General features: G+C 40.8%; 1 protein-coding gene across 2 annotated transcripts in view; it reads right to left on the bottom strand.

The window, feature by feature from the left end:
* The window catches only part of MTF2 (metal response element binding transcription factor 2), a 57091-nt gene that overhangs the window by 18824 nt on the left and 12619 nt on the right, over positions 1-25648 (bottom strand). The window contains exons 2-9 of one of the 2 annotated variants that reach the window (XM_049772219.1): positions 14361-14559; positions 14160-14241; positions 9030-9125; positions 8699-8799; positions 8165-8313; positions 6137-6232; positions 3719-3787; positions 908-1031 (exon numbers count right to left, since the gene is read on the bottom strand). In XM_049772219.1, coding sequence (XP_049628176.1) covers positions 908-1031; positions 3719-3787; positions 6137-6232; positions 8165-8313; positions 8699-8799; positions 9030-9125; positions 14160-14241; positions 14361-14559 — 916 coding nt within the window. The remainder of the gene's footprint in view (positions 1-907; positions 1032-3718; positions 3788-6136; positions 6233-8164; positions 8314-8698; positions 8800-9029; positions 9126-14159; positions 14242-14360; positions 14560-25648) is intronic. The other variant, XM_049772220.1, reaches the window with a different exon arrangement.

Raw genomic sequence — 25648 nt, 5'->3', positions numbered from 1 at the left:
CTCCCATAGTCAAATATAAAAATATAAGTAAGGGAGGACCAACAAAAGCCAAAAGAACCTTGATTACCTCTTTGTTTACAAGTAAACTTAGAAGTAAAGGAGGTGGGATCAAAAAATACCCAATGAAATGGATTTCTCCCTTCCACTCAGCATTAGGGCATGATTTTGGTTTTTTTTTTTTTGTTTGTTTGTTTGTTTGTTTGTTTTTGGGCCACACCCGGCGATGCTCAGGGGTTACTCCTGGCTGTCTGCTCAGAAATAGCTCCTGGCAGGCACGGGGGACCATATGGGACGCCGGGATTCGAACCAACCACCTTAGGTCCTAGATCGGCTGCTTGCAAGGCAAACACCACTGTGCCATCTCTCCGGCCCCAGGGCATGATTTTGGGCCAGAGAGATAGCACGGAGGTAAGACATTTGCCTTTCATGCAGAAGGACGGTGGTTCAAATCCTGGCATCCCATATGGTCCCCCATGCCTGCCAAGAGCAATTTCTGAGCGTAGGTAGAGCCAGGAGTAACCAAATGCAAAAAACCAAAAAACCAAAAAAACAAAACAAAAAAAAAGGCTTGATTTCTCACTTAAGTGAAACAAGTGATTTACTTCCTCCTGTTATACTGTCTTCAAGGCAATAGTAATAGCAATAAAGGGATGTTTCTGGTATCATTTCCAAAGCTACTACTTCTCTGAATTAAAAGTAAAATTCTATTCATTTATTACTATATTTTCTGATGCAAGGGGTCAAACCCAAGGCCTCATATATACAAAGCAAAACTCTAATACAGAGGATATGTGTCTGGTCTGTAAAATTCTACTTTAAATATGTCATTTAAACATATCTTAGTTGCTAAAACAAAACCAAAAATGTAATCAAAGTAGCTAATGAAGTCGGCTCTAATACCACCTACCTCTCCAGGGTGCAATCTATCCCAGTTTTCATTGATGTATGTCATAAGCTCAAGTTCAGAATCAAAGTACTTCTTCTTGTGAATAACACTTAGGTTGTAAAGGCATAGGTGTGCTATATCTACCCTGAAATTCAAAATATTAAAAACATTGTTTTGGTTTATTACTACAAAATTATATAACCTTTTGAATAAAATCATTTAATCTAACACGATGTATTTCAGAATGTCAACATCATTGGTAACATAATCATTATTTATGAAATTACTGAGAAAATGAGTCATCATAAGATCCTTCTCTTTTAAACTAAAAAAAAAAAAAAAAAAAAAAAAAAAAAAAAAAAACAAGGGGCCGGGTAGGTGGCGCTGGAGGTAAGGTGTCTGCCTTGCAAGCGCTAGCCAAGGAAGGACCTCGGTTCGATCCCCCGGCGTCCCATATGGTCCCCCCAAGCCAGGGGCGATTTCTGAGCACATAGCCAGGAGTAACCCCTGAGCATAAAACGGGTGTGGCCCAAAAACCAAAAAAAAAAAAACCAAAAAAACAAAAAAACATGTGTAAGAATTCTGATGATCTGAAAAAGGTTCAGAAGTTACATTTTATGCATTCAGAAAATGAATTGCGAGGCCTGTTTTGCGTAGTTAACTCCAGATCAGTTCAATCCTGCATCACATGTAGTTCTGAGCACAAAACTAAGAATAATACTTGAAAGACTCTGGATGTTACCTATCACCAAATAAAAAGATGGGAAAGAAAATGAAATGAGATGCCTTTTAAAGAATTAAAGAATATATAGTCCTTCAAGAAATACTATGAGGTTGAGAATGAAAAAAATAATACATAAAGAAAAAATTCTACTTAAGCAAAATAAACATACAGAAAAAATCATCCTGGGGCTGGAGAGATAGCACAGCGGTAAGGCATTTGCCTTGCAAGCAGCCAACCCAGGACCGACATTGGTTCAAATCCCGGCATTCCATATGGTGGTCCCCCATGCCCACCAGGAGTGATTTCTGAGCACAGAGCCAGGAGTAACCCCTGAGCACCGCTGGGTGTGGCACAAAAACAAAAACAAAAAAAGGAAAAAAGGGGGGGGGGGTCATCCTGCGGCCAGAGTGATATGATAGCACAGTAAGTTAAGAGGGTTTGCCTTGCATACGGCCAATCCAAGTTCAATCCCCACATCCCATATGGTCCCCCCCCCCCAAGCCTGTCAGGAGTAATTTCTGAATGTAGAGCCAGGAATAACCCCCGAGAGCCATTGGACGTAACCTAAAAGGTAAAAAGAAAATGTTCATCCTAAAGAATATGGTTATCAAAAAAATAAATAAAAAGAATATGGTTATCGCTGGAGAGATAGCACAGAAGTAGGGCATTTGCCTTGTATGCAACCGAACGGCAGTTCGAATCCTGGCATCCCATATGGTCCCCCAAGCCTGTCAGGAGCGATTTCTGAGTGCCAAACAAGAATTAACTCCTGAGCACCGACGGATGTGACCCAAAAGGGGGAAGGGGGGGCCAGAGCGGTGACACTAGAGGTAAGGCGTCTTGCCTTGCAAGCGCTAGCCTAGGGCAGACCATGATTCGAGTCCCATATGGTCCTCCCAAACCAGGAGCAATTTCTGAGCCCATAGCCAGGAGTAACCCCTGAGCGTCAATGATTGTGGCCCCCCTCCCCAAAAATGAATATGGTTATTGGGGCTGGAGTGGTAGCACAGTGGTAGGGTGTTTGCCTTGTACAGCATCCCATATGGTTCTCCGAGCCAGGAGCAATTTCTGAACACAGAGCAAGGAGTGCCGCAGGTGTGGCCCCCCCCCAAAAAAAGGGAATAATATGGTTATCAAAAAAACAAAAACAAAAACCACGGTTATCTTTGCTCAACAGAGACCCATGCTTTGCATGAGAAAGGTCCAAGTTCGATTCCTTTACTGCATGGTCCCTGAGCACAGTGAAAGCAAGATCAGAACACATTGCTGAGAGTAGTCTCTGAGCACCACTGGGTATGGTTTAAAAAAATTTTTTTAGGGTCCGGAGAGATAGCATAGTGGCGTTTGCCTTGCAAGCAGCTGATCCAGGACCAAAGGTGATTGGTTCGAATCCCAGTGTCCCATATGGTTCCCCGTGCCTGCCAGGAGCTATTTCTGAGCAGACAGCCAGGAGTAACCCCTGAGCATCGCCGGGTGTGGCCCAAAAAAAAATTTTTTAGGGGCCAGAGAGATAGCACAGCGGTGGGGCGTTTGCCTTGCATGAAGAAGGACGGTGGTTCGAATCCCGGCATCCCATATGGTCCCCCAAGCCTGCTGGGTGCGATTTCTGAACATAGAGCCAAGAGTAACCCCAAGCACTGCCGGGTATGAACCAAAAAAAAAAATTTTTTTTAAAGAAATAAATGCTGGGGCCGGGAAGGCAGCGCTAGAGGTAAGGTGTCTGCCTTGCAAGTGCTAACGTAGGACGGACCACAGTTTGATTCCCAGATGTCCCATATGGTCCCCCCAAGCCAGGGGCGATTTCTGAGTGCATAGCCAGGAGTAACCCCTGAGCGTCAAAAGGGTGTGCCCCCCCCCCCAAAAAAAGAAAGAAATGCTATCAGGGGACTGAAGAGATAATCCAGTGGGTAGGATGCTTGCATTGCACATGTCATGCCAGGTTCAACTCCCTGGCATCCCCTAAAATCCTCCATGCATCTCCAGGAGTGTTTCCAGAGTGCTGAGCCAGAAGTAACCTCTTAGCGGCAATGGGTGTGGTCCCAAAACAAACCAAAAACATTCATGTATCAGGTTATCTTTTGTTTCTTAACAGACATGCTCATACTTACCACTGTAATGGTAGACGTTTGAGGTATTCTGGTCCAGAACTACAGACAGAGCAAATAAATGTATAAAATCTAAGGAAAGAAGAAAAGCTATATACTGAGCATTCCAAGACATACATAATTTTTAAAATAAAACTAATTTTCATTCTATAACTAGTACACAAAACAAAATGCAATTTAAGTTGACACTGTGAACTTAATTTCTTTTCCAAAGATATTTATTTACAGCATGTATGGAGCTGGCCTTGTACACAACCAATCTGGTTCATAAGCCCTGGGCACAGCTGAGTGTGGCACAAAGACAAACACAAATGAATGAGTTGCACATGGCCTGTATGAATTCAATCCCTAGTATCCCACATAGTCTTTCAGTCCCACCAGTAATAATTCCTGAGTGCAGAACCAGGAGTAAGTCCTTCAAGCATCACTAGCTGTGATCCCACTGGCACAAAATAAAATCATTCGGGGATAAGGGGGAAGAACTTCAAAATAAGAGCTTATTTTCCAAGTGTAACAAAATAACAAATTAGTCATATCTTGGGAAAGAAGCAAATTTCCAACAGTTAAAACTTTCATAGTTTGCAAATTCTAATGCACACACATTTATTATTGAGCTGCCTGGGTCAGGAATTTTGATAATTTGTACGGTCCCCACAGAATCAGTGAAGCATGCATCAAATAACAACGCTCAAACCAATTTGACAAAATAAGCCTCTGGGAGACCTCTCTATGGTCAGAAAGATACGTGTAAATAAATCAAACTTTAAACGTAGATTTTCCTAATGACAACGAACTTTTTCTTCCTAGAGCCCTGTTACTTCCGAATCCAAAAAGCACATTTGTCAGCTGTTAGAATTCTTTAAATTATAAACTGCATGTATCACAATTCCATGCCAGGGCCAAAAATAGTATAGCAGGTAGAGCATAAGCCTTGCATGCAGCCGAACTGGGTTTGATCCCTGGCTCTTCACCCCTTAGTCCATCAGGAGTGATACCTACACACAAAGCCAGGAGTAAGAACTGAGCACCTCAGGGTGTGATCCAATAAAGAACCAAAAATTCCATGCCTTAAAGGAAAGAGATGGGTCATAGGTGAAGGGAACAATGTTGAATGTATTCCGAAACCCCAATCATGAATATCTTTATCATTTCATGGTAACTAAATTAAAAAATAAAATTCTATGCCTTCCTCAATTTTGAACAATGATCCCATTTATGTGGGTACAGCATCTTAAAATGTGAGTAACTTTCAAAAGATGCTGTACTTCCCATTACTCATCGTGATACTCATTATACATCATGATACTTTCCATTGCGCATTGCACATCGAGACTGGGAGAACAAAGAACACACACGTTGGTACATCTCAGTAGCACTGACTTGCATTATTTTATGTTTCCATAAAAAGTCACAGAATTTCCTATGTTATCATTCACATTTTGACATTTTCTATGTGCCAATGAATTTTTCGTATTAGAAGGTTGAGCCAGGGGCCGGAGAGATAGCATGGAGGTAAGGCATTTTACCTTTCATGCGGAAGGTCATCGGTTTGAATCTCGGCGCCCCATATGGTCCCCCGTGCCTGCCAGGAGCAATTTCTGAGCACAGAGCCAGGAAAAAATCCTGAACACTGCCGGGTGTGACCCAAAAACCACAAAAAAAAAAAAAAAAAAAAAAAAGTTGAGCCAAAAAAACAAATTCTTTTAAAAAAAGAGGGGCTGGAGCAATAGCATGCTAGCATGGTGCTTGCCTTGCCTGTGGCCCATCCAGGTTCAGTTCCCAGCATTCCACATGGTTCCCGAAGCACTGCCAGGAGTAATTCCTGAATACAGAGTCAGGAGTAACCCTTTGGCACAGCTAGGTGTGACATTAAATAAACAAACAAACAATGTGTTAATGAACTGGGTATTTTAAGCCTTTTGTTTTTGCCTTCAAAGTGACCCTTTAGAGGACTGAAGAGAAAATACAGCTAGTAAGACACTTTCTTTTTTTGTTGTTGTTGTTGTTTTTTGTTTTTTGGGGCCACACCTGTTTGGTGCTCAGGGGTTATTCCTGGCTAAGCGCTCAGAAATTGCCCCTGGCTTAGGGGGACAATATGGGACACCGGGGGATCAAATCGGGATCAAATTGTGGTCCTGATCCTTGGCTAGCGCTTGCAAGGCAGACACCTTACCTCTAGTGCCACCTCGCCGGCCCCAGTAAGACACTTTCATACTCACAGCTCACACAGACTTGATAACAAGCACTCCAAATGGTTCCCTGACAAAGTGTCAGGAGTAAGCCCTGAACATAGTTAGGCATGGCCCCAAAACAATAAAGCGAAGGACCATTTTCAAATCACTATTAAAATTTTAAAATCCGGCATTGCAAATCATAATAAAGGGGGTACAGAATGAATCAGTAAAGTCTAAATGCCCTTACCTGTCTCCAAATAGCATTGGCTTTTGAAGGCATTGCACACAGGCCTCATGAAACCACTGCTTACACTTGCAGCACTGTAGCATCTTTAAATACCAGCTATAAAGGAAAGTTATGATTATGGTTAGAATCTCTATTTTTCAAAGAGATAAAAAAATATTTTATAAATAGTTAAAATGGAATTAACTAATTAATTAACATTAATGGAATTAACTAAGGAAGTGCTCTGACTACAGTGTCACATTTCTACCATAATATTTCTTCTAAAAAATATATATGTAGCACTGTGATTTGTAATACTATTAACATAAGGTTTCATACATACCGTCTTTGAAACAAAAAAAAAGTCAACTGTAAATCGGGGGTCGTCTTATACGCCGAGTATATCCCGAAAAATGTTTCAATATGCCGCTAAATGAAAATTGTCTGAATATTGCCATAAAACAAATTTTCCAACTCGATCCTGCACCAATCACTGCCAGGCTGCTTGGACCGCCTCTCTAACTCAACCAATCCAAGTAGGCTTTTTATGCATGCAAATTATACAGTGTTCTGTACCCGAATCTACACTGTAAAAAGCCTGCTCAGATTGGCCAGAGTCAGAGAGGAAGTCTATTACAGTATAACCTTTGGACCTTCGCTTGATGTGATTGGCTCAGTGTAGAAGATACAGTTGCAGCAAAGGAACATTCTGTCTTATACAGGAAATATAAGCCTAAGCCTATGTTTTAACAGTAAAATTAGGGGTTTGTCTTATATGCCCGGTCATCTTATACTCCGGAAAATACGGTATACCAACTTCAGAACCTGTAGTGTCTGCTTCCCTCTACCATCTTAGTGTTCCTCCCTTTAAGTCCCATTTGCTAAACTCGTGTGGATTTTCTTCTTTGTTAACATTATTAGCAACAGCGATCATTTTATTCCTTCTCTCTTTTATTCAGAGAATTTAAATGATTTTAGAGGAGAAATCATTTTTAGTTTACAAATGGCTGCTTTTACACAGGATCTCTGTCAAAGGACAATTTAGGGATTTTTGGGGGTGGTGGAGAGGAAACACCTGGTGATTCTCCTGGCTTACTACAAGGCATCATTCCAAGTTGGTCATGTGCAAGGTAAGTGCCTTAACCCCTGTGCTATCTCAGGCTAAAAGGATTTTTTTTGTTCTGCTTGTTTTGTTTTTCAGCCATACCTAGTGATGTTCTTATCCCTGGCTCTGTGCGCAGGATCACACCTAGTGATACTTAGGGACCCACTGTACTAGTTCTCCAGTCCTACATATTTTCTTTGAGAGGCCACACCTCGCTGTGCTCAGGGTTCACCTGCCTCTGTCTCAGGAATCACTCTGGACCATATAGGGTGCCTAGGTTGAACCCAAATTGGCTCTGGGCAAGGCAAACAATGTCCTACATGCTATATTATTTCTCCAGTCCCCACGAATTATTTTTGTAAAGACTTTCTATAGAGAAATCATTAGATTATTAATGTGTATATAGCTATATACCAAGTAACCACAGCCAATCATCACTGAGCTTCTAACATTCTTGTTCATGATAAAAGAAATTTAACAATTTAATAAGCAGGCTAATGTAATATGTCTAATCTTCTGGTTATAAAGGCATTTTGACAGATTTGTTCTATTTTAGGTAGCTAAAGCTTTTAATAAAGATAATTCTAACTAGAGTCTCTAATTTTATAGTAATTTTACTGATATTTTGTTTCTATAGTTCATTAGCACTACCACATCAAATCACTAAGAAAAAATGTGTATATATATGTATATAAATATAATGTATATATAAATAAAATTTACTGGGGGCCAGAGAGATAGCATGGAGGTAAAGTGTTTGCCTTGCATGCAAAAGGTCGGTGATTCGAATCCCCGCATCCCATATGGTCCCCCGAGCCTGCCAGGAGTGATTTCTGAGTGTAGAACCAGGAGTAACACCTGAGCACTGCCGAGTGTGACCCCCCCCCCCCAAAAAAAAAATCCAAAAAAAAAAAATTTACTTAAAAGACATTTAATTTACTTACTCTCCAGGGCCTCCACAATAACAGTAACATTGCTGGACATTGGTTTTATGACCTGCATCCCATTCGAGGTCTGCCACACTATAGGGTAACGTTTGCTTCATGACTTGCAATGCTTTGGCATTAGGTCCTTTCTTAAGAGCACCACCCCTCTATATAAGAGGGAAAGAGTAATTTAAAAAAAAGTAAAGGATTAAAATTTAAATATAATTCTAACTTTTAAATGTTTCTAAAACTTTTAGAAAAATTTCTGCTTGAAATTTCTTACCATGTCAAAACTGAGTATTTACTTAGTTGTAATTTCTTCAAATTATCCCAATTTCAAGACTATCATAAAATAAGTTCAAGAATGGGTGTAAGTCACCTAGGCATCATTACTTATAGCAGTAAACAGCACCTGTCTACCTAGACTTAACTATTCATTTCATTCATATAATTTTTAAATGTATACAATCTATTCATTCATATAAAATTCCAATGTTCTTATAGCCTTACAAATTCCACTTAGGGCTTTTGCCAAAAATACTTAAAATATACCTTTGTTGTTGTTGCAAAAACACACTGTCGACAGAGCCATTTTTCATCTGAGTCAATCACACTGGAATCAATATGAGGTGTGTGACACAACTGATGATATCCTTAATGTCAAAAAAAAGCATAAAAAATTCTCTTATTAATAAATACTGCAATACAACTTCAAGGCCGCATTTTAGCAATCTTTTTTCCCTCTATTATATTTACAATTGGTGATACATGGGAATGGCTTAAAATTACCAAAGCAAAGTATCTTTTTAGTTGTTAATCTTCAGCATTAAGCATTACATATTTAATAAGTTGTTCATGCTATTATTAAAAGAAATATATGTACCTTGGCCACACTTATCACATATAACCATTTCATTGGGAGCTTCTGAATATTCTTCTTGACATATTGTACAGACCATTTCCCCACTTCCAGTGGCTCCTAAAATATGTAAAACATACATTAAAAAGTCAGGTTTTTATAGTCAGTCATAATAAAGGAGCATTCCATTTAACAAAATTATTTTAACTCAGTGAATAACCTATGTTGATAATGTTTGTCCACTACATCATAATAATTTCTCCTTAAAGCAAAGTGCTATAAGACGTTTCTCTGTCCTCTATGTATTGTTCCCATCTATATGTGTCCTAACTGTATACATTCATAATCCAATCTATCTTTTTTTGGGGGAGGGGTAACACCTGGCCGTGCTCAGGAGTTACTCCTGGCTCTACTCTCAGAAATTACTACTGGCAGGCTCGGGGAACCATATGAGATGCCAGGATTCGAACCATGGTCCTTCTGCATGCGAGGCAAATGCCCTACCTCCATGCTATTTCACCAACCCCTTAATCCAATCTATCTTTTTTTCTTTTTTTTTTTTTTTTGGTTTTTGGGCCACACCCGTTTGACGCTCAGGGGTTACTCCTGGCTATGTGCTCAGAAATCGCCCCTGGCTTGGGGGGACCATATGGGACGCCGGGGGATCGAACCGAGGTCCGTTCCTTGGCTAGCGCTTGTAAGGCAGACACCTTACCTCTAGCGCCACCTTCCCGGCCCTCCAATCTATCTTTAACAAAAGACTAGCTTAAACCTCTCAGGCAGGACATCTCTCCCTCTTTTTCACCACCAGTTTTTTGACGATACCCATAGCTCTTGGTGGCAGGGGAATTCAGGACTATACAGTGCTATGGACCAAAGCCTGCACCTTTTTCTAATAATTCCATCAGTTTCTTATCACTCAATTCTAATATTCCCTTATTCCTAAAGTGCAAACAGTATATTTTTAATATACTGAAACCACTCTAGAACATACATCTATGTATGTGTTCCACTCATCCTATACCATGTGACTCTACTGTCAAACAGAAAAAAAAGGAATGAAGTATGTCAACTACCCACTTTTCTCTCTGGATTAACTTATTTTTTATTTACCAATTTATGAAAAATAAAAAGCCAAATATTAGTTATCTAATGTCTAGCTTCTGAAATCTGGAATTAATACCCATCAATATACCCTAAAAAATTTTTACTACAGTGACTGCTAGGAGAGTTTCAGTTACCTTTTTTTTTTTTTTTTTCACTAGACTAGTAAATTATTTCTACCCTAAACATTTTATTCTAAAAATAAATCTATTCTGGGTCGGAGAGATAGCACAAAGGGAGGGCGTTTGCCTTGTATGCAGCCAATTCAAGATAGACGGTGATTCAAATCCCGGCATCCCAAATGGTCCCGAGCCTGCCAGGGGCAATTTCTGAGCTCAGAGCCAGGAGTAACCAACCCAAGTGTCACCGGGTGTGACCCAAAAAACACAAAAAAAACTACTCTACCAAACTTAATAGTCTTAACACTCTAATATAATTATTTCCAGCATCTTCTGATTAAGATATGTGTTAAAATTTTTTATACATATACCAAAAAGAATAAAAGTTTATCATTTTTATGCTATGGTCTAGCATTGTGTTAGGCTTGAAAAATACTGATTAACTCTACCATTTATTAGACATTTTATTGACTGGGACAAGGAATCAAACTTGGGTTTTCACACATACAAGGCATGTGTTCTAATGCTGACTCATCCCTTACAATAATCTGTTTATGAAAACTGATTGTCAAAAAGATTAAGTAACTGAAAGACAATAAGTCAAACCCAAATAACCAGAGTCCATATTCTCCACTATGAGAAACTTCCTTTCACCAAAAGTATTTATTATTCAAAGGCCAGATCAATAGTACAGCAGATAGGGCACTTGCCTTGTACAAAGCCCACCTTACGAGCCTATGTGGTCCCAAGCCCAGCAGGAGTGATCCCTGAGTGCTAAACAAGAAGTAAATCTTGAGCACCATCGTGTGGCCCAAAAACAAACCAAGAAAAAGTATTATTCTACCAAAAGAACTTTCAGTACTATCAGTTTCAAATTCTAACTTTTATAGCTGAACAATAGTCCATCTAGGGGAAAAATAAAATTTAATTTATTACACCTCATCTTAAACATCCAGGTTACCAAATTTGGGGGTTTCTTTCTTTGTATTTTTCCTTGTTTGTTTTGGTCTCTTGTCCTTTCTCTTCCTTCCTCTTCCAGGCTTTGTTTGCTTCCTTGTACATTTGGCTGGACATGGCCTCCCAGAGTTTCTGAGTTTATGGCTAAGTCAGGAGAGCAACCAGACTCAGTCTGGGACTTCTCATTCCAAATCTGCAAATCCCTAGAAAAGGACCAATAACCTCAGACTAAAATAGGTGGCCTGATCTGCCTCCCACTATCACCATGTGGAATGTTGTGAGAAGGCAGTTAGTTCCTCATAAAAGGAAATATCAACCCAACAATATGTCCACCTTAGGAAGTGACCCTAAGGAAATGGAAATGAGCTTTAATTGTGAAATCCAAGCATCTTATTTTTACTATCAAGTCAACAAAAGCTTTTTCTTGGGGTGGTGGGAAGGGTGTGAAGCTGGTCTGGGCCACACTTAGTGCTCAGGTGCTATTCCTTGCTCTTGAGTTGCTCAAGACTTTTATGTGGTAGGGCTAGATATAGTACAGCATGTAGGGTGCTTGCCTTGCATGTGGATGACCCAGGTTCAATCCCTGACATCCCGTGTGGTCCTCTGAGCACCACCAGTAGTGACCCCTCCGTGCCCTAGGAGAGTTTCAGTTATTTTTATATCAGAGCTAGAATTAACCCTAAGCATTTCTGGGTATGGGCCCCCCGAAAAACAAAAACAAACAAAAGAAGTTAAATATAGATTATATGTGATATCAATACGTGAACCAGGGATGGCCCTATACAAGGCAAACACCACACCTTCTATATTACCTCTCCAGCTCTAACAGAATTTTTGAGCAGCTTGTGGCTAACCAAGTTCCCTAACTATAAATTCATATGAAATAAGATATCCTGGTCATTTTGTTTCATATGTAACAAATTTTTGTTGTTGTTAAGATAAAGTTATGGGGCCGGGCGGTGGCGCTAAAAGTAAGGTGCGCCTGCCTTGCCTGCGCTAGCCTTGGACGGACCGCGGTTCGATCCCCCGGTGTCCCATATGGTCCCCCAAGCCAGGAGCAACTTCTGAGCGCATAGCCAGGAGTAACCCCTGAGTGTTACTGGGTGTGGCCCAAAAAAAAAAAAAAAAAGATAAAGTTACAATAAAAATTTTATGTGGCTTTTTTATAACTTTCAAATTATTTATTATGAATTAACTGCTATAAGAGTTTGCTACATGGGGCCAGAGCGACAGCACAGCAGTAGGGTATTTGCTTTGCATGCGGCTGACCCAGGACAGAGCTGGGTTTGATAACTGGCATCTCATATGGTTCCCCAACCCATGAGCAATTTCTAAGTGTATAGACAGGAGTAACCTGAGTATCAGTGGGTGTGGCCCAAAAACAAAACAAAAGAAAACAAAAAAAAGTTCACTGCATATGGGGCTGAAATGATAATACAGAAGTAGGGCATTTGCCTTGTATACAGCCTATCTGGTTCAATTTCTAGCACCACTAGGAATTAATTCCTGAGTGCTGAGCCAGAAGTAACTCCTGAGCATCACTAGGTGTGACCCAAGAGGGAGAAGGTTTTAAATAGTAGAATACATTTTTTATGCAAAAGTGAGAGTAAAAAAATAAGCTCACAAAAAATAAACTCACAGAGCTAGGGCGTTTGTCTTGCATGCAGCCTACCCAGGAGAGACGTGGTTCGTTTTCTGGCATCCCATATGGTCCCCCAGCCTGCCTGGGTGATTTCTGAATGCACAGCCAGGAGTGACCCCTGTGCTTTGCTGGGTGTGGCCCAGAAACCAATCAATCAATCAATCAATGAGTCAATAAAATAAAGTTTGGGGCCGGGTAGGTGGCGCTGGAGGTAAGGTGTCTGCCTTGCAAGCGCTAGCCAAGGAAGGACCGTGGTTTGATCCCCCGGCGTCCCATATGGTCCCCCCAAGCCAGGGGCGATTTCTGAGCACATAGCCAGGAGTAACCCCTGAGCGTCAAACGGGTGTGGCCCAAAAACCAAAAAAAAAAAAAGAAAAAAGAAAAAAAAAAAAAAAAACCACCTTTAGTCTTCAGAAATACAATAAGTAAAATACCAAAAATGGAGTTTTCCTGTATGACTATAATATGCAAAATTTTTTTCTGGGTCACACCCAGCAGCGCTCAAGGGTTACTCCTGGCTCTATGCTCAGAAATCACTCCTGGCAGGCTCAGGGGACCATATGGGATGCTGGGATTCGAACCAACAACCTTCTGCATGAAAGGCAAACGCCTTACCTCCATGCTATCTCTCCTGCCCAAATATGCAAATCTTTAATATTTACATTTATCTATAAAGTACTTCCATAAAGAGATACCTAAAGAAAAACTCCAATATTTAGTAGGTGCAAAGTGAGAATCAGGGTACAGAACGAAAGAAAAAACATTACATGAAACATAACTATAACCAAAACCAGGCATACCTGTATTCATTTTTACTTGCACCCTACAGCCTCATTTTCCCACTTAACATAATAAACCATAATTAAACAGTAATTTCAAGTCACTATGATTGTTTCTAATACTATTAATTTTTTAATATGCTCTAATTTTCCACAGCAAATGGCAAATAGTGTGTGACCAATAAACATCTTTTCACCACATACTTTTGATTAATATAAGCAAATAATAGTAAAGTGCAACCCCACAATGTTATTCATATCACTGACTATAATCAGTGGCTATAACATCTCCAAAGTTCTCAGCAAGTCCCTAATGTAGTTAATAGGTTATGTGTTGGTGATCTGTCTTCTAATCTACCTCTATCTCCATAATGTAATTTTTATTGTTCTATAGTCAGTAACAAAGCTTGTAGATCATCCTCTAAATTTCTTAATGTCTTCTTATAAAAGAACTGAATTATCTTAAGACACTATACTCATTAGCTAGTAGAATATGACTAGCTGGAAAAAAAATTTAATGTGAAGCATGTTCAAAAGAAATATTAACACCTGCCTGTTTGAATGTCCTTCCAGAGAACCCAGGATTTAGAACTATCTTCAAATATGATGAAGCAGCTCTGTTTCAATATGTTTATCTGAAATATAAAGCAATACTTACAATGATTTCTTTAAAACTTAATAAACTAAATTAAATTTAAATTCAAGATTGTTAAAAACTGATAGCAAAAGTAGAAAATTTACTACAATAACTTGCCTTTTTGATAGTGCCAAGATAAAACAAGCCATCTGACCATCTAGCTAGGACATCCTGACCCTCTTCAAATTTACATGCTGGCTTTTTGACTTTATGTCCATCCTGTAAAGACAGCTTGCTCAAGGATGCTGAGGTCTTTTGGCTTCGACGTAAAGGAGACCGCTTGTGGACCAGTGAATTGCCTGCCCCTGTAGAGTCTCTGTTTAGGAAATAAAAGGCCAAATTTAATATTACCTTATTTGTAAAGATTTTTTTTTCAATACCAAATAGAATATTTTATGATTAATCAAAATAGTAATTCATTAAAATATATAATCGATGAACCTCAAGCCCCCACTAATCTCCCATTTGACCTACAGGGCCTTTTTGGAACTGAGGTGTAATCCACTCGCCTCTGACTATGTCCAGGCAGCCTTGCCAAATAAACAGGTCCAGCTCCATATTGTGAACCTTTGCTAGTGGCCCTATATTCTCAGTACAGCAGAAGCAAATAGGGAACAGACATATAAGCCCACTAAGTTCAATGAGTGAAAACAGTAACACGCAAGGTTGAACCAACACAAGGTAGCTCTATAAATTCTGTAAAGTTATATAACTTTGGCAACACCATTTCCAGGATAGTTAACAAGCATAAAACAGTGATACAGGCAGTCAGCAAAGCACAAGAAAGTATGAAAGCCAAAATAAGAAAACTATAATCAAAAATGGCAGAAATGGCAAGTATGAAGTGACATAAAAACTCAATAGGTCGGGGCCAAAGAGATAGCACAGTGGTAGGATATATTTGCCTTGCCTGCAGCCAATCCAGGACGAACGGTGGTTCAAATCCCAGCATCCCATATGGTCCCCTGTGCCTGCCAGGAGCAATTTCTGAGTACAGAGCCAGGAGGATAACTGCTGAGCACTGCTGGGTATGACCCAAAAACCAAAAAAAAAAAAAATCCTCAACAAAATACTAGCAAATACAATCCAACAATTTATCAAGAACATTACATAAGCCATGACTCAATAGGATTCATTCCAGAGGTGCAAGGATGGTTTGATATATGCAAGTCAATCAATACAATATATCTTATCAATAAAAGAAAAAAGAAAAACCATATGATTATATCAATAGATGCAGAGAAGGCACTTGACCAAGTCCAGCCTCCATTCATGATAAAAAAAACTCTCAAGATGGGAATTGAAGGAATGTTCTACAATGTAATCAAAGCTATTACAAGCCCACCACGAACATTATACTTCAAGTGGAAAAACTAAAAGCCTTCCCTTTATGATCTGGCACAAGAAAAGGATGTACACTCTCACCACTTATATTCAATCTATAATGGAAGTACTATGGAAGCACTTAGGCAAGGACAAGATATCAAGGGCATCCATATAGGAAAGGAAGAAATCAAGATCCTCAAATCAATGGAACAGATTTGAATAGTCTAAGAGTTTCTCCCTTCCCCTCTCCTTCTTTCTTCTCTCCCCCTCCCTCTCCTAATCTCCTCTCCTCTCCTGCTCTCCCCTCTTCTCTTTCCTCTCTCCCTCCTTTCCTCTCTCCTTTTCCTTCTCCTCCTCCTCCCTTTCCCTCTGGCTTCCTCAGAACTTCCAAATAAAAACTACTTTTACTTTGAACAAATTTTCTAAAATAGCATAATGATAAAAGTAAAACAGGTGCAAAGCTAGGGAAATGGGCGTTTGCCTTGCACGTGCTAACCTAGGATGGACCGCGGTTCGATCCCCCGACATCCCATACGATCCCAAGCCAGGAGCAATTTCTAAGCATATAGCCAGAAGTAATTTCTGAGAGTCACAGAGTGTGGCCCAAAAAGAAAAAGAAAACAAAATAAACAAACAAAAAAAGTAAAAATTTGGAGCCAGAGAGATAGCCTGGACGTAGTGCATTTGCCTTGCATACAGAAGATCAGTGGTTCGAATTCAGGCATCCCATATGGTCCCCTAAGCCTGCCAGGAGAGATTTCTGAGCATGGAACCAGGAGTAACCCCTGAGCGCTGTCGGATGTGACCCAAAAAAACAAAAAAAAGTAAAAGTTCAAATCAACATCATAAACAAAAACCAAAATAAGAACACTATTAACTAATTATGAAAAACCATATATACATTTCATCTAAGACAAATATTCAAGATATTAGGCATGTAATATATATATAAATGTGATATATTTGACATAAGTAACACAACAGAAGTGATGGAACAAAACTATTGAATAAATTAAACCAAATGGTAATACTAACCTACTCATAGATCAAATGAGGAAACCCAAATACAAATAAACAAAATTGAAGTGGGGCCAGAGCGATAGTACAGCGGCACGCAACTGACCAGACAGACCTCAGTTCTATCCCTGGGATCCCATATGGTCCCCCAAGTCAGGAGTGATTTCTGAGTGCATAGGCAGGAGTATCCCCTGAGCATCATAGGGTGTGTCCCTCCCCCGGAAAAAAAAAAAAAGAAATTACTCCTGGCAGGCTCAGGGATGGTGGGGATCAAGCCTGGGTTGGCCGTGCAAAGCAAATAGCCTACCCATTGTGCTATTGCTCCAGCCCCAGTTCAGGTATTCTTACTACAGGAACACATCCCTGCCTGCAGCTGTTTCTTTCTTTTTTTTTTTTCCTTTTCTCTTCTATTCTCTCTCTCCCTCCCTCCAGCCCTCCCTCCCTTTGTGTCACCAAGTTATCTTCCAGTCCCTTCTAGTGAGCATCCTTAACAGCAAAATTGTCAGGATTTCTTCAGAAATTGCAAGTGGCACAGATGTGATTTTGTGGACCTTCACTCATTAGACAGTGTTTAAGTAATTGAGTCATCTTTCAGGTCCTTCCTGCTGGGGATCACAATGATTGGGACTATACTGATTACAAGTGGTAACAGATTTTTACCTCATGACTGCAGTTTTTAAGCCACTAAGCCATCATCCAGGCCTCTATACGTAATATTTATATAATCGTATAATCAAAAGAGGTTATGACATTTGCGGTATAACCATATTGAAAGATTGGAGGGGACAGGCTATAAGAAAAGTGCTTCATCTAACAAGAAATAGCTAAAGGGCCAGAAAGAACTGTGGGTAAGGAGCTTTCTTACAGGTGATTGACCCAAGTTCAATTCCCAGCACCCCAAATGATCCTCCAAGCCCTGCTGAAATGCCCCCCTCAAAAGTAGACGCATCTAAAAAGATGTTTCTAGAAGGGTGGAGGGAACAAGTACACATGAAGGTAAGAAAGATAGCACAGGGCTTTATAAAGCATGCTTTGCATGTAGGTGGCCTAAATTCAATCCTTGGCATTTCAATTTCCCAGTAAGCATGGAAGTGGACTCCCAATAAACAAAGTGTTAGGGAATCAAATCCAGGGCCTCATACATGTATTTGAGCCATGTACTTTATCAACGATTCACATCCCTAGCTCTAAGTTTTTATTTCTACAACAATTTGATATTGATAATCTTACATAGTATTAGCATAAAGATTAAATTTTAACTTAAAAATATAAACGGGGGGCCGGGCGGTGGCGCTAAAGGTAAGGTGCCTGCCTTGCCTGCGCTAGCCTTGGACGGACCACGGTTCGATCCCCCGGTGTCCCATATGGTCCCCCAAGCCAGGAGCAACTTCTGAGCACATAGCCAGGAGTAACCCCTGAGCGTTACCGGGTGTGGCCCAAAAACCAAAAAAAAAAAAATATATATAAACGGATCAGGGGCCAGAGAGATAGCATGGAGGTAGGGCGTTTGCCCGAAATGTAGAAGGACGGTGGTTCAAATCCCAGCATCCCATATCATCCCCCGAGCCTGCCAGGAGCAATTTCTAAGTGTTAAAGCAGGAGTAACTCCTGAGTGCTGCCGGGTGTGACCCAAACCCCCCCCCAAATATATATGTATATATAAATGGATCAAATTGAGAGCAAATGCCTACCAATATCAACATCTATGAGATCAAGTGATATGCTAACTAGCCACTTCACAAAATGTCGAGTTGGGAGGCTGAGAGATAGCACAGCAGTAGGGAGTTTACCTTGCATGCAGCCAACCCAGGAGGGACGGTGGTTCGAGTGCTGGCATCCCATATGGTCCCCCGCGCCTGCCAGAAGTGATTTCGGAGCGCGGAGCCAGGAGTAACCCCTGAGCGCCGCCAGGTGTGACCCAAAAACAAACGAACAAAAAATTGTCGAGTTGGTATGGAGAAGGGAGGAGAGGATCTCAACACCAAGTAAACTTGGCTTTCTCACAGAATTATCCTGAAACCTTTAATGCCAAATCACACTTTCAAGTTTTTCCCTAACCTTTGACTACAAAAACACCTCCCTTCCTCCCCTTGAATCAATTCAATACACAACTATTTAGAAAACAGTGGTTCTCAATTTATAATGATCAAGGTCAGTGCCAGTCTAAAAAAAAGAAAATATAGTATCAAATTTTGATTCTGGGCTGCCTGTTCATGTTTCAAAGGATTGCTTTTCATACAGCTCAGGGATCATAAAGTGCTCAGGAATCAAGCCTGGGAATCTCATGTACACAAAGCATTCACTCCAGTCCTTTGAATTATCTCATCATCTCCTCAACCCTGACAATATGCTGTTTTATAGTTATTCAATTTAATCTTTCCATATTTTGGAGAAATATACTTATAGTCTTAATTTAAAAAAAAAATTTTTTTGGAGGGCCAGAGCGGTGGCACAAGCAGTAAGGCAATTGCCTTACGCACACTAGCCTACGACGGACCGGGACCGTGGTTCGATCTTCCACCATCCCCACTGGTACAAGCCAGGAGCGATTTCTGAGCACATAGCCAGGAGTAACCCCTGAGCGTCACCAAGTGTGGCTCAAAAACAAACAAACAAAACAAAAAAAAACCAATTGGGGGGGGGGGCTTTTGGGCTACACCCCCTTCAGCACTCCGGAGTTCCTGGTTATTGGTCATTAATATTCCTGGCAGGCTCCAGGGACCATATGAGATGTCAGAGATCGAATCTGGGTTGGTCATCTGCAAGGCAAATGCCCTATCCACTGTGCTAATACTGCTGCCCCTTAAATATCTTTTAAGAAATAATGGTGATTGGGGCTGAAAACTGTGCAGCAGGTGGAGTACTTGTCTGACACACAACAGAACCAAATTCAATCCCTGACACACCTGATATGGTCCCATACCCACAAGCATGCCAAGAATGATTCCTAACTGCGGATCACTTTCATATACTGATGAAGATTAAGTCTGATCTGAGTAAAATATGTCTTAAAAGCAGAAACAGGCTGGACAGAAGTTAAAACAGCTGTTTTACTTGTCTAAAGTATTGTTAATAAACCAATTAAATAAGATGAGAAGTCCTTTTTAGCACAATATCCAGTCATCAAAGTATTTGTACAAATGAAAATCAAAATGTTTCCACATGACATACGTTTGTTTTCTTCCAGGGCTAGAGTTACAAGAAGTGTGAGGGACTGAATCTGAAACATCTGCATGCTCTAGTCCACTAAGCTGCTTCTGGTCACATACAATGGCATTTTATATTAACAATTTGCAGTATATTGTTCTGAGAAGATTGATTTTCTTACATATACAACAGGTATTAAGTACAGATTTTAAATTCCAAAACCAGGCCCAGGGATGTAGCAACTCAGTAAAGGACTTTCCTTACATTTTAAGGCCTTGGGCTCAATCTCTGGCTCCTCAAAAACAACAAAAACAAAAATATGGAGGACGGAGAGATAGTACAGAGGTAGGGCATTTGCCTTGCACACAGCCGCCTGGGATGAACCCAGGTTCGATTCCTGGTATCCTATATGGTCCCCTAAACCTGTCAGGAACAATTTCTGAGTGCACAGCCAGGAGTAACCTCTGAGTGCCACCAGGTGTGGCCCAAAACCCAAAAATAAATACATAAATAAAACACCAAAAATAAAAATGGTAACAATATACCTAGAAACCATAGATAATAGAAGTATATAATTTGCATTTAAATGCAGAAATGAGAAGTCACTAAAGATTTAAATAAAAATAAACAGAGAGGGGCCAGAGTGATATAACACAGCTGTAAGGCATTTGCTGTGCATGTGGCCAATAAAGGACAGACCCCGGTTTGAATCCCAGCATTCCATATGGTCCCCTGAGCCTACCAGGAGCAACTTCTGAGCACAGAGCCAGAGTAACTTCTGAGCGCTGCTGAGTGTGACCCAAAAAACAAAAAAATTAAAAATAAATAAAAATAAACTAAGAGCCCAGAGATAGCACATGGTTAAGGTGCTTGCTTTGCACGTGGCCAGCCCTGTTCAAACTCAGTATGGTATATGGTCCCGCAAAAAACATACCTGTTTTAAAGCTAATAGACAAAACCACCCCCTCCCCATATGTACCTTAGTCTCTACAATCTTCGTGAATGGTTTTAGTACCCACTTTGGGAAATTATAAAAAAAAAAGGCAAAAAACATGGGGCCAGGGTGATAGACAGCAGTAGGGTGTTTGCCTTGCACGCAGCTGGCCAGGATGAACCTGGGTCCAATCCCCAGCGTCCCATATGGTCCCCAGAGCCAGGAGTGATTTCTGAGGGCATAGCCTGGAATAACCCCTGAGAGTCACTGGATGTGGGCCCTCCCCCCCAAAAAAGGCCCAATCATTTATCAGGAGTAATTACTGAGTGTAGAGCCAGGAATAATCCCTAAGCACAACCAAAAAAAATCTTTTTTTCCTCTAGTACTGGTGCTGAAAGAAGATAAAAGTGATCTGTATAATACTCTCTCAGTAACAGTACTGCAAACCACAGTGCCTAGAAGGAAAAATTGAGGCTGGGGAGAGGGTACCAGAGACATCAGTGGCTGGAAGTGTAAACTGGTGAAGGGATGGGTGTTAGAACATTGTATGACTGAAACTCAACCATCAACAACTTTGTAACTATGTTTTATGGAAATTCAATAAAAAATAAAAAATTCCTCTAGAGATTAGGTACGGTATATGTACTAGACACTCCTCATAGAACAAAAGGTTAATGATGATTAAGACCTATTCTCCTGGGGCAAGAGAAGTAGCACAGCGGTAAGGCATCTGCCTTGCCCAAGCTAGCCTAGGATAGACTGCTAGCCTTGGACAGACCAAGGTTCAATACCCCCCCCCCATTTGATCCCCCAGCATCCCATATGGTCCCCCATGCCAGGATCGATTTCTGAGCGCACAGCCAGGAAGGAGTAACTCCTGAGCATCATCAGGTGTGGCTGAAAAACTAAAAAAAAATAAGTAAAAAGAAAAAGTCCTATGCTCCTAACCTTAGGAAATTTAAAATAAGGAGAAAAACAGTAATTATACATTTTTCAGATACATATATACCTTCATAAAGAGGAACTTGGATAGTCCACTGGAGCATTCAACTCCTTTAAACTCACAAAAGTCATGGTTGAGAAAATAATAATGTGATATATATGACAGTTTCGTCCTAGCTCTTTTCTCCTAACCCTATCACAAAAGCACTAACTAATCCACCTCTCTACGGAAGACATGCCTATCTCTCAATATTAAAGATCTCACTGAAAAAAATTACAACAGGAGCTGAGGAACAAAAGATTAGAACTATGCAAGAAGGAACCTCCCAGTTCAATCCAAGATTTGATCCCTGGCACCACAGTCCCCAAACACCACCAGGATGACCCAAAAAACCAAGAACAAGCAAACAAAAAAAGCAACCACTTAATTATCACAGCTCCTCACTTTTATTTTAGTGTACCACACCTGCTGATACTCGTGCAAAACATCAGATCAGTCCATTTACCTATCTCTCTAGTACTATTTTAAAACTCCAAACTCCCTGGTACAAATCTGTCAAAACATATCAATTTTTAGAAGACTTTACAAATTAATTTTTCTCCCTTCGTTTTTTATTATTTTCACCAGTATACAATAAACAACACATACCACTTAATTGCAAATTATCCTTTTACTTCTAACTACAAACATGTCTAAATGATCAAATACCAGACATCAATTCCCATTGAATCTAATCTTTGCATTCCTGGTGATTATGATACATTTCGTAAAATCCTCTTCCTTTGATTTCTGTGATGTCTCTCTCCTATACTCTCCTTCTCTGCCACTCCTTTAAATGTTAGAACTGGTTTCCTTGGGGCCGGGCGGTGGCGCTGGAGGTAAGGTGCCTGCCTTGCCTGCGCTAGCCTAGGACGGACCGCGGTTCGATCCCCCGGTGTCCCATATGGTCCCCCAAGCCAGGAGCGACTTCTGAGCGCATAGCCAGGAGTAACCCCTGAGCGTCACAGGGTGTGGCCCAAAAACCAAAAAAAAAAAAAAAAAAAAAAAAAAGAACTGATTTCCTCTTGGGGGCCGGAGAGATAGTGAGATAGCACAGCAGTAGGGAGGGCATTGTGCAGCCAACCCAGAACAGATACAGTGGTTCGATTCCCAGCATCTCTACTCATCCCAACCAGTCACATTCTGATGATTCACCTAGTTTTTTAATCTGTTGACACTTCCTAAACCTCTACTTACTAAGGGTGAGAGCAGGAGATTGCTGGGGATAAAAACCCAGGGCCTCACACCTGCAAAGCAAATGATATGCAATATTTGGAGGGGGCCAGCAGCTGTGTTCAGGGTTTACTGTCAGAGCCAGTAGGAGTTCTGGGGACCATATGGTATACTGGGATTAAACAATATTACAGTAGTATTAACAGTAATTATTAATTTAGATGGTTTTGTTGTTCAAGATTATTATACCTTCACCACCATTCAAAGAAAGGGCTAAGAACATATTCCATTGTCATTAAGTCATTTCTAGTCTGTCTCTTCTATCCCCTCTCCCCACACTGCTTGGTAGCTTGACCTCAAAAGCCAAAAGTTTGTGATCATTTAGTATTAGCCATTACCTTATTTTTACTTTATATACCACAAATGAGTCATATCATTTGGTATTTATCCTTCTCTTTATTATTTAACTTAAACATAATGCCCTCCATGCAATTTGCAGAGATTTCCAAGGTCCCAACATTACATATAGCTATAAATACTCTATTATACATCACAACTTTTTTTGGGGGGATTACACCCGGCGGTGCTCAGGAGTTACTCCAGACTCTGTGATCAGAAATCGCCCTTGGCAAGCTTGGGGGACCCTTATCGGATGCAGGGAATCAATCGAACCAGAGTCAGTCCTGGGTTGGCCGCTTGCAAGGCAAACGCCCTACCACTGTGCTACCTCTTCAGTCTCATCACAACTTTCTTACCCATTCTTTGGACTGGTCAAGGAGTTGACTCAAAGGACTAGAGTACATGCTTTGTACGTAGGAGCCCTGGGTTAGATCCCCATCATGGCACAGTCCCTGAGTACTAGCATATATGATCGCACATAAACAACCTAAGTGAAAAAAGCAAAATGCCTTGCTTTTTGAGAACCAGATTTTGATTCCTTGCATCACATGACCCCCACATCTAGCCTAGCACTGCATGGATAAACCATAACAGCACTACATTAACTAAAATAAATAAAAGACAATACTGAATGGTAAATGAAGACTCTAAAAATAAAGAATAAAGCAAATTCACAGGATCAGACACAGATTAGGTTACAGAAGAGATAGCACAGAGTAGAAGGAAATCAAAAAGAATAAACTTAATTATGAAATAAAAGATTAGGGGGCCGGTGAGGTGGCGCTAGAGATAAGGTGTCTGCCTTGCAAGCGCTAGCCAAGGAAGGCTGGCGGTTCCATCCCCTGGCGTCCCATATGGTCCCCCCAAGCCAGGGGCAATTTCTGAGCACTTAGCCAGGAGTAACCCCAGATCATCAAACGGGTGTGGCCCTCCCCCCCCCCAAAAAAAAGATAAGATTAAACTTGGTGCCTGTAGTTAATACAATATTGCAGTTTTGGGGCTTATTTTTTGTGTTTGTTTTGGTTTTTGGGTTACACCATGTGACGCTCAGGGGTTACTCCTGGCCCAGTGCTCAGAAATCACTCCTGGCAGGCATGGGGGACCATATGGGATGCCAGGATTCGAACCACTGTCTGTCCTGGATAAGCTGTGTGTAAGGCAAATGCCTTACCACTGTGCTATCTCTCAGGCCCCAGTATTGTAGATTTGAAAATCACTACAAAAGTAAAATTTAAGAGCCAGAGCAATAGCACAATAGATAGGGTGTTTGCCTTGCACACACCCGACCCAATTCGATCTTCTGCATCCCATATGGTCCTCCAAGACTGCCAAGAGTAATTTCTTTTTTTTTTTTTTTTTTTTTGTAGTGCCAATACAGTTTTATTTTTCATGCAGTCCTTTTGTTGCCATCAGGTTTCTGTATTAAATATCCTGGAATCTGCACATCGTACATTGAAGTCAGGCTGGTGTGGAATATCCTCTAGTTTCACCTCACAATTAAGGGGCAATACAGCAAGCCCTGTCCAGTAAGCAGGTCATTGTTCTTGTTAAGTCTTCTCAGTGTTAAGGGAAGTCTCTTTTGAGTAGATCGATATCAGAGCAGCTGTAGGGTCTTCCCTGGTAGAGGAATGCCTTCAGGTGATGTTATAGACAACCTTGGATGTTTTGTAGATGTCTTCTCTAGATCAGGGGTGAATGGAGAATGCCCATTCTTCTGAGGCCGGCTTGCCCAGGCATGTGGCCCAGGGAAGCCCTAGAGATCTGGAGCAAGACAGTAGAGGGGTGCTGGGGTTACCCCAGTCCTGCACCCCCCGTAGGCCTGGTTAAGAAGGCCTCTGGCATGGCGGGGGCCTACCGAACCCCATACTGCTAGACTCCCGGCTCCCAGGAAGGAGAAAGATCCTTCAAGAAGCTAAGAGTAATTTCTGAGCGCAGAGCCAGAAGTAACCCCTGAGCACGGCCAGGAGTGGCCCAATACCCCCCAAAAGAAAGGAGATTTTAAAAATCACTTAAAAAAAATTTACGGAGCCAGAGGTGACGCTAGAGGTAAGGTGTCTGCCTTGCAAGCGCTACCGTAGGACGGACCACTGTTCGTCCCATATGGTCCCCCCAAGCCAGGAGCGATTTTTGAGCACATAATCAGGAGTAACCCCTGAGCGTCAAACAGGTGTGGCCCAAAAACCAAAAAAAAAAATTTTTTTACAACATATATGAGATATTAACTATATTTGATAATTTTACAATATAGGCAAAAGCCAAATCATTATATTGTACACCTAAATTTAATGTTATGACAATTATAGCTCAATTTAAAAAATAACTGAATAAAATGAAAAATAAATTTTTTTTTTTTTTTGGTTTTTGGGCCACACCCAGCGGTGCTCAGGGGTTACTTCTGGCTGTCTGCTCAGAAATAGCTCCTAGCAG

Source organism: Suncus etruscus, chromosome 4, assembly GCF_024139225.1.
Source record: "Suncus etruscus isolate mSunEtr1 chromosome 4, mSunEtr1.pri.cur, whole genome shotgun sequence".
Taxonomy (NCBI): Eukaryota; Metazoa; Chordata; class Mammalia; order Eulipotyphla; family Soricidae; genus Suncus; species Suncus etruscus.
Note: the sequence above shows the minus strand (reverse complement) of the source record. Positions and strands in the feature narration are given on the sequence as shown.